At 46.8% G+C, this 12,422-nt stretch overlaps 1 protein-coding gene across 1 annotated transcript in view; it reads right to left on the bottom strand.

Annotated features, from left to right (window-relative positions):
- TRPC4 (transient receptor potential cation channel, subfamily C, member 4) overlaps nt 1-12,422 on the bottom strand; it is a 128,547-nt gene that overhangs the window by 17,100 nt on the left and 99,025 nt on the right. Inside the window, exons 5-7 of the mRNA XM_015414800.1 lie at nt 5,688-6,001; nt 4,052-4,247; nt 390-584 (exon numbers count right to left, since the gene is read on the bottom strand). Coding sequence (XP_015270286.1) covers nt 390-584; nt 4,052-4,247; nt 5,688-6,001 — 705 coding nt within the window. The remainder of the gene's footprint in view (nt 1-389; nt 585-4,051; nt 4,248-5,687; nt 6,002-12,422) is intronic.

Genomic DNA, 12,422 nt, shown 5'->3' with positions numbered 1-12,422 from the left:
CTTAACCACTTGAGCCACCGCAGTTGTAGAGATCTGCCCAAATACCGGAGTGTCGCTACATTGTTGGCAACATAATGCCATTTCTGTCGCTGCATTGATGGTGATGCGGCTCAGATGCTGGGCTAGGCCTCCCTGCTGCTGGTAAGTCTCCATCTCCCTCCGGTTGCCAAGGTGTACCTAGCAACCCTGGTAGAGATGGGGTGTTCCTGCTTGGCACTGAGCTCCCAGGAAGGATGAAGCCACGTGACTGAGACTATACGGGACGATGCTGTTGGCTCAGGGGATCCGGGCCAGGCATTTGCCCAATCTGCTGGCTTCGGGCGGGCACCCAGGGGTAACGCTTACACGTAAAAGTCTGAGAGGATGGGGAGGAAACAAGCGGTGCTTACCCCAATCGTTCCAAAGCTCTCTGGTTTCTTTCGGATCTTTTTCCCACACACTCGCCTCCACAGCCATGTGATCAGGTACCAGAGAGATTTTGGACTCGGGATCACGTTGAAGGGAGTGGGAAGGGTCCCCCCTTCTTCAAAGTAGCTCATCCACAGCTTTGTTCGAGCGAACTTCCATTCAATGTCCGCGTGGTCCTGAAGACAGGGAGTACGAAAACACCTTAAAAGACAGCACGGTGCGAGGAAGCTTTTAGCTCTGTCCGTCACTGGAATCCCACATGAGGTGAAACACACTGTGAAATCACAGTTTTGGCAACAGCAAAAAAAGGAGCTTGACTCATCTTGCCCAGTGAAGGAGCACTCTGACCCTCTTACCACCATTAAATCTCCCGTAGGCAGCAGAGGGTAATGGCAAATGGAGGGGAGGGCGATTTATGTCTGGCAGGGGATAACTGCTATCCAGCCACTGCTTTTAACAACACCGTGGCTGAACGGAGCATTGATTTTACTCAGACACATCTCTGGAAGCTGAAAGGTTTCAAGTAGAGGGCAAAAGGTTTTATACCACCCTTTCCTTTTCTAGTGACTGGAAAAGCAGGAAGAGATGCAGTTGCAGCCACCAAACCGCTGCCACCAGGCCCGTATCCAGGATTTTGTGGCTTGTGAGGCAGGGGTCATTTCCTGCGGGAGTGCACAGGAGCAGAGCTCCAGCACTAAGGAGCCCAAGGGGTGGACACATGCAACATGTCCCGGCCCCTGTTCCCAGCAGCCCTCAGTCGGGCCACGAGGAGCAAGAAGCAGCCAGGTAAGTGGCAGAGCCCCCCCCCGGCCCGCCTTCAGGTACAAGCTCTCCCTCCTCTGTGAGAGCAGATCTGCATGTGTGTCCCCCATAGCTAGCAATCCAAAACAGTCCAGTGGCACCTTTAAGACCAAGTTTTATTCAGGTACAAGCTCTCCCTCCTCTGCTAGGACAGAGCTCCACGTCCCCCCCCCCCCAATAGCTAGCAATCCAAAACAGTCCAATGGAGCCTGAGCGATGGTGGGTGTTGCCTTCTGACATACGTCTGGTGATGTCAGGGGGTGTGGCATATGCAAATAAATTATTCTAATGAGTTATGCTAATGAGCTCCTGCACCTCTTTTTCTATGAAATGACCCCTGTGTGTGATATATATTTCATTGCCCTGACATGGATGGCCCAGGCGAGCCCGATCTCAGAAGCTAAGCGGGGCCGGGCCCTGCCTAGTACTTGGGTGGGAGTCCTGCAGAGAAATCCGAGGTCGATACGCAGAGGGAGACGATGGCAAACGACTGCTGTTAATCTCTTGCCTGGAAAACCCTAGGGAGGGGGGGGGACATAAGTTGGCTGTGACTTCATGGCAGTTTCCTTCACCACCACATGTATGTCACCATGAGATCCTTGCCAGAAGGGCGGAATACAAATGCAGTAGATAGAGCTCTAACCATTACCAAATCTGGCACTACAATGTCAGTAGAATGTGAAGCAGAAAAGCCAGGCCGGACTCTCCCGGATGGCCTATTTCTGTTCCATCAGGGGGCCCTAGAACAAATGAACTCACAGTAGGTTGTGTCTCTGTCTAGGACTGTGCTATTAACCTGGTAGGTGTATCAGATTTCTTCTTTTCAGAAACAGAAGAGGAGAGAAGAGATTGGATTAGTTTTTTTTTTTAATTTCCCTCTCCTAAAAAGGAGAGAATTTTATTGCTTTTACATTTCAGAAAGTTAGGAAGGGTATATAGAGGGGTAAAGAAAAGTGTTGAGTGATGTTAAACATTAGTATATTAATCTTTTATTAGTAAAGTCAAAGTCAAAATCTTCTGCAGCTGCACCTTTTTCTTCTATATCTTTCAAAACCGGTTAGTTAGTGTGTTAATAGTGTCCCCTTGGGGTTAGTATTATCTTTTATTGCGCTTTCCGAACTAGTTCTCAAACGTTGGGGTGCTTCCCTTTTTTGTCTCTTAAATTGTATTTTGGCCCTCTAGCTGCTCCTTTGTCTTCCTCATCTTTCACCTCTGCCTCCGAGCTGCTGTCTTCTTCGCTAGTTCCTGCCATCCACTTAGCGAGTTCTGCCTCATCCTCTGAGCTGGCGTGCCTCTTCAAAAAGTCTTGAGCCTTGAAGATTCTCTGAATCGCTGCTTGTCTGTCTTTAAACTTAAAGACAAGTCCTTCGGGTATCAACCATTTATAATTAGTTTGGTGACTTTGCAAGAACATGGTCAACCCTTTATATTCCTTTCTCTTCATTCTGATTTCAAATGGAACATCTTTCAAAATTCTGATCGTCTGGTCTCCAATTTTCAAAGGTGTTGATGACGTTGCTTTTAAAATTTGATCTCTGAGACGCTGCTTGGTAAATTTCACAACCACTTCTGCTGGCAGGTTATTCTTCTTTGTAAAGTTGGAGTAGGCTCTATAGGCCAAATCCATCTCATCTTTTATTTTTCCCACTTCACTGCCAGTCAGTGGTGCCAACGCATTCGCCAGAATGTCTCTGAGGTCTTCCTTTTCCACCTTCTTGGCTGTCTCTGTCATCTGCTTCTGTTGAATACTATAGGCACTTTCCATGCTATCCAACTTTTGGTTGATTTTCTGCAATTCATCCAGCAGAGGGTGCAGCATCTCACTTTCTTGCTGATTGACAGCAGCCCCTGCAGGGGAAGGGCTAAGACCGGAAGTTCCTCCCGTCTTCTTTGTCTGCCTCTCCAAGAACTTTTTCGGCCCCGCCATTTTCAGTTTTTGTTTACTTTTTAAAAGTTCGTGCTGCGCAGCATAGGGATCACTCCCTGCTCCGTTTTCAGCTCTCTCCCAAAAGGTAATTTACTTTTTCAAAACTTCACTTCGCCCCCCCTTTCTGCTTTCAAAAAGTCTCTTTCTCGAGTGGGGGGGGGAATCCTCCCTCCTCCCTCTCGCTTTCCTGGGGGACGAAGTGTGCTTTAGCCGGTAGCTTGTAATTCGATCTCCAACTCACAGTTAGCCGCTCGTCTCTTTCTTTGTGCTTTCACTTCCTCGCTTCATCACTCCAATGTTCCGGTGGCGTTGCTAGGTCCCCATTCGGGGCACAGCACAGTGGGGCCATCAGGGCAGAGGGAGAGCCTCAATTTCCGACCTTCTGGCCGGTAAGAGGCTTCTCCCCTAAGCGTCCCCTGGTTCGGAGCCTTTTCCCAAGGCTCATTAGGGTCTCCACTTGTGCGGATCCCCCCCCCCACTCCGCGTGTGGGCGATCCAACTCCGGGAGAGTCCCGAGAGCTGGCCGCCATTCGCGCCGCCGTGGCCGGAAGTCGAGAAGAGATTGGATTTATACCCCAGAGCAGCTTACAAACTCCTTTCCCCTCCCCACAACAGACACCCTGTGAGGTAGGTGGGGCTGAGAGAGCTCTGAAAGAACTGAAGAAGAGATTGGATTTATACCCTGCCCTTCAGACCTGCTTACAATCATCTTCCCTTCCTCTCCCCACAACAAACACCTCGTGAGGTAGATGAGGCAGAGACAGCTCTTTCGAGGACTGCTCTTGCGAGAACAGCTCTGAGAGAAGTGTGGCTTGCCCAAGGTCACCCAGTAGCTGCATGTGAAGGGGTGGGGAATCAGATTCTGGTCAACTCACACAAACTATTTTCAAAACAAGGAAGAAAACAGGGACTGACCGCAATGAGCTGGTAGGAGTTGTTCATCATGGCTATCAGCATGTTGAGGAGAACCACCAGCGAGATGACGTTGTAAGTGCCAAACATGGTGGCCCCGACGAACTCGGTGAACTCGTGCCTGGCTTTCACATTGGTTACGTACAGGTTGATGAGTCCAAAGACAGACCAAAACAGCGACTGGAGGGTTTCAAACAACCTGGAGGTAAAGAAAAGGAGAATTTCAATAATACAGGGTGACGATACCTCCCAGTTGTATTTCCCTAGGACATTCACATGTTCAGGAAAAGATTAAAAAATACTTAAAGGGATTTTTTAAAAAAGTGGTATAGCCACACCCAGACTTATGGGAAAATTTCTCCAGCTGGTGGTTTGCAAGAGTCTTCCTTGTGCTGCGATTTCAGAAGGGGATTGAGAACATAGGAGAGGTCTCCAAGTTAGCTGCATTTGGATACTTTGTTTAATGTTGTAGGTTTAAATGATTTCCCTCAAAGTTGGGAAAGAAGAAGGAAGAAGAAGAAGAGGAGGAGATTGTATTTATACCCTGCCCTTCACTCGGAGTCTCAGAGCGGCTTACCATCACCTTCCCTTCCCATCCCCACAACAGACACCCTGTGAGGTAGGTGGGGCTGAGAGAGCTCTTTCGAGGACTGCTATTTCAAGGACAGCCCTGACAGAACTATGGCTTGCCCAAGGTCATCCAGCAGCTGCAAGTGGAGAAGTGGGGAATCAAACCTGGTTCTCCCAGATTAGAGTCTGTGCACTTAACCACTACACCAAACAGGAAGGGAGGGAGGGAGGGAGGGAGGGAGAGATTGGATTTATACCCCGCCCTTCACTCGGAGTCTCAGAGCAGCTTACAATCTCCTTTCTCTTCCCCTTCCAATAATAATAATAATAATAATAATAATAATAATAATAATAATAATAATAATAATAATAACAACAACAACAACAACAACAACAATAATAATAATATACTTTATTGTCATTGTATATAGTACAACGAAATTAAAGGTGCAATCATTTCAGTGATCTACAGCCATACTCATATATACTCACACAACCATTCACAACCATCCCATCCCATAACTCCCTTAAAGTTCACATTGCAACTTAAACCACCAATGTCACCCAAATTCCAATTTCATTCAGCATTTAAAGCAATAATAGCTCTCGAATAAAAACTGTTTTTTAATCTGTTTGTCCTTGTTTTAATTGTCCTATATCTTCTACCCGAAGGCAGCAGTTCAAACAGGGAGTGTTCAGGGTGTGACAAATCCTGCAGAATGTTCTTTGCTTTTTTCAAGCATCGAGAACTATACAATTCCTCCAGGACACCCTGTGAGGTAGGTGGGGCTGAGAGAGCTCTTTTGAGGTCTGCTCTTGAGAGAACAGCTCTGAGAGAAGTGTGGCTTGCCCAAGGTCACCCAGCTGGCTGCATGTGGAGGAGTGGGGAATCAGACTCAGTTCTCCCAGATTAGAGTCCGCGCTCCTAACCACTACACCAAACAGGCTTTCCATTCCTTAAGCACACATTCTTAGCTCCCTAGCACTCAATGTTACAGGATGGATGAACAAGAACACTACGAAGCATAAAGACAAGGCTGCGCAACACAAAACGGAGCGGTTAACTTACGTCGAAAAGGCATTGTTTTGTTTTTCGCACCGTATCCCTTTGCAATTATTGGCTTCGTTGGTTTCATAGTAGAAATACAGCTGGTTCAGCCCGTTGGCAAAAGCCAGCAGCACGAGACAGTAGATGAACAGAAATTTCAGAATGTCCAGCAGCATCCTTCCCAGCGAAATCTGCAGGGGTCCCAGGTGAGAATTGGCCGTGAACAAGGAGATCAGGCGCAGAGAGCTGAAGATGTTGGCGATGGCAAAGAGGGCCTCGGCCACCAGCGTGGGGTGCCACATGTCCCAGCTCTCTCTGGGCAGCAGCCCGCTGTACTGCAAGGAGGAAAAAGAAAGATCGCTCAGACCAAGAACGTTTCCCTCTGCCTGCACTCTTGCCTCTCAGTACAGCTTTCAGCCAGACCAGCCTCCTCATACAGAGTTGCCAGTTCTGGGTTGGGCAATTCCTGGAAAATTTCGTGGGTGGAGCCTGGGGAGGAAACGCAGCAGGACAGAATGCCATCAAGCCCACCTTCTCCAGGGGAACTGATACCTGGGCTCTGGAGATCAGCCGCAGTTCCCAGAGGTCTCTGGCTGCCAACGGAAGGTTGATTAAACCAAGAAGGGATCACCGCTATCCATACAGGAAATACACTGAACAAGCAGACACCGCGATGTGAATGACTAAAACATTTACTAAATCTTTTCAAGGTAAACATCGTATTCTATTATAAATGAAACTTTACACTATTACAAGGCAAAGTCCATCATTCTCAAGGAAAAACAATCCATATGCAAAAGAACCTCCTCAGGAAAGCTCCTCTATTAGCATGTTTTCACAGCCTGGGAAATTCCTACAATGACTCAGCCCTACCCCACCTTTTTGAGTAGATATAAATTACCTGCCTACCATTTTCTTCTCACTTTGACAAGAGAGCACTCCATCTTTCTGTGTTATACCTCTGAGGATGCCGGTCACAGCTACTGGCGAAACGTCAGGTCCTACAATGCCAAGAGACCACGGCCATACAGCCTGGAAAATCTGCAACAGCTAAAGTCTATCATTCTCAATGAGCACCCAGATATAAGTTCATTTCATTCCAATCTTCCTCAGGAGTAATCCTATTATGTTGAAAGATGTCAGCCTTTTCATACAGCTCAATATTATGTTAGAAACAAACTAGTGTTTAACTTCTTCTTCACCTTGAAAAGATTTACTAAATGTTTAGTCATTCACATCACAGTGTCTGCTTGTTTGGTGTAGTGCCAACCGTAATCCTAAAACCACCTTTCATTTTACTTTATGAATTTATTTGAAATAGCTACACACTCACTTTACGTCCAGGCAACCCAGGGGACAAGTCGGATCTCAGCAGTGTAAAAAAAGACAATACAAAAGGATTTGACAGAACATTCAAACAGCACACTAAAAGCAAAACTAAAAACGACTGATACCCCAAGCAGCAGGGTATCCCTCCCCCTTTGTTCAGGTTGACACTGCTGCCAAAGTGCTTGGGAACAGCTGCTTTGAAGCCTCTCTGAGAAGGGTAGGAGTTAGGGCTCTCTCTTTAGATGCACACCTGTTTGGGGCTCTGGCCAGGAGCGCCAGGTTTCCAGAAGTTCCAAGGAAATGACATGCAAGATCCAGGTTTGCTTCCAAGGAGATTTCAATAAGCAGTGATTCTTACGGAAATAGTGGGATGAGCTTCCATCCGCTGGGTCTTGAAACGCAGCCAGACCTTGAGATGAGGTGCATAACTAAAACTAAACATCTTATACCCTAATTGCTGGCTATGAGTAAAAAATCATTAATTGAGGTATCTCAAACACTAGGATGAAGAAGAAGAAGAGAAGGGACTTCCGGTTGATGGCGGCACGCTCATGGACTCACCTCCCGGGGGTGTCTCCGTGCTCTGGCGGAAGGAGGGGGCGAGCAGGCTCATAACCTCCCCCAGGGGCCCGGCAAAGGGACTCTGGCCAAGGAGCTTTGAGGAGGTAGCCTCTTCGATGGCGGAATGCCAGAGAATCAAGGCTCCCCCTTGCTCCAGTGGTTCTTCCAGCTGAGAGACCGAATGGTACAAGTGAAGCTAACCAGGTCAAGCGCAGGAGATCGGGCGTGAAAAATGATGAAAGAAGTGGGGTCGGAAGACCAACTATGAACGTGAGTCAAATGAGAAACAATTTTTAAAAGAAAAGACGCTCCCTACCCTACTCTGTAGAATGGGGAAAGCAAGCAAGGGGGGGAGGGAGCAGAAGAAAGGGGGAGGGAGCAGAAGAAAAATGTGCAATTGCCCAGAAGTACTTACCCAATCGAGCTAAGCAGTTAAGCGCATATTCAGAGACTTCAAAAAACTTCCCGAAAGTAAACAAATGGGAAAAAAGATGGCGGGGAAGAGGGACAGAGACAAAGAGAAACTTTTAAAAACGAAACTAGAGTCCCCAAAGCCGGAAACGACCAGTGAGACGGCAAAGGCTATAGCTGAGTTCATGCGCCCTCTACTGGAGCAGCTGAATAACTTCAAAGAACAGATGTCCGTGGTAACAACAAATATTACAGCCCAACAAACACAGCTGTCCGTGGTAACAACAAGCATTACTGTTCAACAAACGCAAATAACAGATCTGATTCAAGTAATGAAGCAGGATGCTGAGAAAGTAAAGGAAATGGCTGAATCAACGCAGAAAGTGAAGAAGAAAGTGCAAAAATTGGAAAAGAAAACTTCTTCTTTGGAAGATCAAATGCTTCAAGTGCAAATGGATAAGGCCAATATGGTCCTGTGCTTCCAGGGGGTGCCAGAGAACAGTGGAGAGAATCTTAAAGAACTTATGAGTGAGCTACTTGCCCCAGTAACAGAAATAAAGGCGGAATTGCTACTCAACGACATGGATGTGGACTATAGGTCATATTCAGGATATATAAAGAAAAACAATCTGCCTGGGGAAATAGTAGTAAGATTCTCGAAGAGGCACGTCAGGGATGCTATCCTGAAAGCAGTAGCTGCAACACCCCTGAAGGCAGGGGAGAATGCTATTAGAACGCTAAAGGATATTCCATTTGAAGTAAGGCAACGCAGAAATACAAAGAACTTGTGCTCTTTCTCCAAACAAATTCAATTGGATATAAATGGCTATTTTCAGAAGTCGTAACCTTAACACAGTGGGTTCAGAAAAGGAAGAGGCACAAGGAATCCTAGCACAAATTTACATTGGTTACCGGAGCATATGACAGAATTTCAGAAGAAAATCATCCTGATTTTCATAGATTACAACAAAGCTATGGCTGTCTTTAAAGGAAATGGGTGTGCCACAGCATCTGAACATAAGAACATAACCCTGCTGGATCAGACCAATGGTCCATCTAGTCCAGCATCCTGTCTCACACAGTGGCCAGCCAGTTCCTCTGGAGGGCCAACAACAGGGCAGAGAGCCCTAGGCCTTCATAAGAAGAGCTCTGCTGGATCAGACCAGTGGTCCATCTATTCAAGCATCTTGTTTCACAGTGGCCAACCAATTCATCTGGAAGACCAACAACAGGGCATAGAGGCCAAGACCTTCCCCTGATAAGAACATCAGAAGAGCCTGGCTGGATCAGACCAATAGTCCATCTAGTCCAGCCTCCTGTCTCACACAGTAGCCAATCAGTTCCTCTGGACGGCCAACAACAACTGAGCATAGAGGCGAGGCCTTCCCCTGATAAGAACATCAGAAGAGCCCGGCCGGATCAGGCCAACAACAGGGCATAGAGGCTGACTCTGGGATTCAGAGGTTTAGTGCTTCTGAATGTGGAGGTTCCCCTCAGTCACCATGGCTAGTAGCCATCAATAGACTTATCCACCAGGAATCTATCTAATCCCCTTTGAAAGCTGTTTATTCCTGTGGCCATCGCAACATCCTCTGGCAGCAAATTCCATATTTTAATAATTCTCTGTGTACAGTAGTATTTCCTTTTGTCTGTCCTGAACTTACTGCCCATCAGCTTCACTGGATGCCCTCAAGTTTTAGTATTTCCAGAGAGGGAGAAAAATTCCTCTTTGTCAGCTCTCTCCACCCCATGATTGTTTTGATGCACAACCTATACTCCGGACAAGAGGCCACTATTAGGACAGAATACGGAGAAGTAGAATGGATTCCAACAGGCAAAGATGTCAGGCAAGGACGCACTTTGTGTCTTCAATCTGTATGCAGAACAGATCATAAGGACAGCTGGATCAGATTTCGACGAAGGTGGAGTGAAAATTGGTGGAAAGAACTTTAACAATTTGAGATACGCAGACGACACCACATTAGTGGTAGAGAACAGCAAAGACTTGAAACGACGACTGATGAGGTTCGAGCAGAGAGTGTCAAAGCGGGATTACAGGTGAACATCAAGAAGACAAAAGTAATAAACCAGCAAAAACTAATGGCAAAGTACAGTGAGCTTACCAGTATATGGCTACCTATTTTATCCGACCTAGTTTCTCATGAGACAATACCAGATGTAATAGACACTCTTCACTTGTAACTGTTGAAATTGTGTTAATATTAAGTTAAAGGATAGAATGGTCCCTTTTAAATGATTAAGCTGAGGTATATTTAGACATGTTATGAATGTTCTAATGCAAGTGGTTATGTTGATACTTATCCTGTAAATTGTTGGTATAATTGAAAATTGAATAAAATATATTTTAAAAAAAGAAGACAAAAGTAATGATTACAGGGGCAATGACACACCTTTAAGGTTGACGATGAAGAAATTGAAATTGTTCAAGATTTTTTATTCCTTGGGTTCTGTCAGACCCCGGTCCAGTTACACTCCACAACTCTCGCTTTGGCAGTGATAAGTTTATTGGAGCACAGGCAAGATCCAGAAAGTAACTGTGTTAGAACTAAAGACTTTTGGCGGGTACAATCTTATTACAGAAAATTCAAGCAGGTCCCATCCATCCCCCAAGCACACGTCACACACACGCTCTGCCTAACATTGCCATGCCAACGAGGAGAGATATATGTCCTGGTAATCTAGAGTCTGAGATGGTACAGGAATGTGTTCAAGGCCACCTTCCCCTGGGAAAGCGAAGGAGGAGGGGAAGGAGGTTAGCCTGTGGAAAAGTTACACCTTCTAAAAGCAAAGGTCTCAATCATTCCTGCACTCACTCACTCCAACCCTACGGAACGCCCCCCCCCCCAGAATTATGGCAACCCAAGCAAGCGCAGCATAGCAGGGTCTGACATTCCGCCCCCCTCAAGCGACATCATCAACCAAAAGGGAGGCTGCACCTCAGGAGACTGAGACTGGGGGAGGCAGCCATGAAGGAGCCAGGAAAGATCCTTAAGTGCAGGGACATGATGCTGGCGACCAAGATCAAGTCAGTTCATGCCATAGTATTCCCCTATGTATGAGTGTGGAAGTTGGACAATGAAGAAAACTGACAGGGAGGAAGTCGATTCCTTTGCAATGTGGTGATAAGAGTTTTATGGATACCACAGACCACCAAAAAAGACAAACAAGTGGGTTCTAGACCAAATCAAAGCCTGAACTCTCCCTAGAAGCTAAAAGGGCTAAACTGAGGCTATCGTACTTTGGTCACATCATGGGAAGACAAGAGTCGCTGGAAAAGATAATAATGCTAGGAAAAGCTGGAGGCACCAGGAAAAGGGGAAGACCCAACATGAGATGGACGGACTCCATCAAGGAAGCCATGGGGCCCCTCAGTTTGCAAAACCTGACCCAGGCTGTTAACGGTAGGACGTTTGGGAGGCCATCAATTCATATGGACACCATAAATCAGAAGATACTTGACGATACTTTGCACACACACATAGGAGCCAGGGATGCCAGGAGGCTTTGGGGGCAGGGAGAGACATGGAAGTTAAACTGGCTAAACCACAGAGTCGTTGAGAAATCCTAGAGTGTCCCCCCCTACATCATGATACCACTTCTGGTGAAAAATGTGCACCCTATTTCTTCCCCATAGTGGGAGCCTCCTGACCCCCTCTGGGAGGCGGTTCCAGAGGCATGGGGGAGCCACTGAAAAATCCTGAAGGTTGCTGAAGCATGGATCAGAGTGGCCGGATCAGAGATCACTGAGCTATACTGGCCCAGGGCTGATTCCATGTGCTACCTCACATTTCCGTGAGAGTGGATTCAAACCACAAACACAGTTCTGGTCTCCTCGCCTCAATCAATCAATCAATCAATCAATTATTGTAGAGCAGTGTGTGTGTGGTATAGCCAGGAAATCCTAAGATTGTCTGGCAGCAACAAGTTCTAGCTCTTTTAGCATTATGCACCACTAGGTGGTGACCTAGACTTTTTTTAAGGCAAGAGTCGTTTCAGAGGTGGTTTGCCCTTGCCTGCCTCTGCGTCACGCCCCTAGTATTCCTTGGAGGCCTCCTTTCCAAATACTTGCCAGGGCTGACCCTGCTTAACTTCTGAGATCTGATGGGATCAGGCTAGCCTGGGCTATACAGGTCAGGGACTCCTAACCTCTAAAACGTTATCACATAAGTGGAAATTGTACAGAAAAAGGCACAGAGCTGGAGTTCCTGTCTTCTTACCAAAGGCTGTTGGACTTTCTTACTCCAGGAAAAGGTGACGGGATGGTAACATTATGAATGGGATGGAAATGGTGGATGGAAATAATCCCCCCCCCTCCACAGATGGCTGCAAGGGATACCACATAGGGTTGCCAACTCCAGCTTGGGAAATTCCTGGAGATTTGGGGAGCGACACCTGGAGAGGGTGGAGCATGGGGGAAAGGAGAAAGTTCAGCAG

This window comes from Gekko japonicus, unplaced genomic scaffold (assembly GCF_001447785.1).
Source record: "Gekko japonicus isolate JY-2015 unplaced genomic scaffold, Gekko_japonicus_V1.1 scaffold1886, whole genome shotgun sequence".
NCBI classification, from domain to species: domain Eukaryota; kingdom Metazoa; phylum Chordata; class Lepidosauria; order Squamata; family Gekkonidae; genus Gekko; species Gekko japonicus.
The sequence above is the reverse complement of the archived record's forward strand: the minus strand, read 5'-3'. Positions and strand labels throughout refer to the sequence as shown.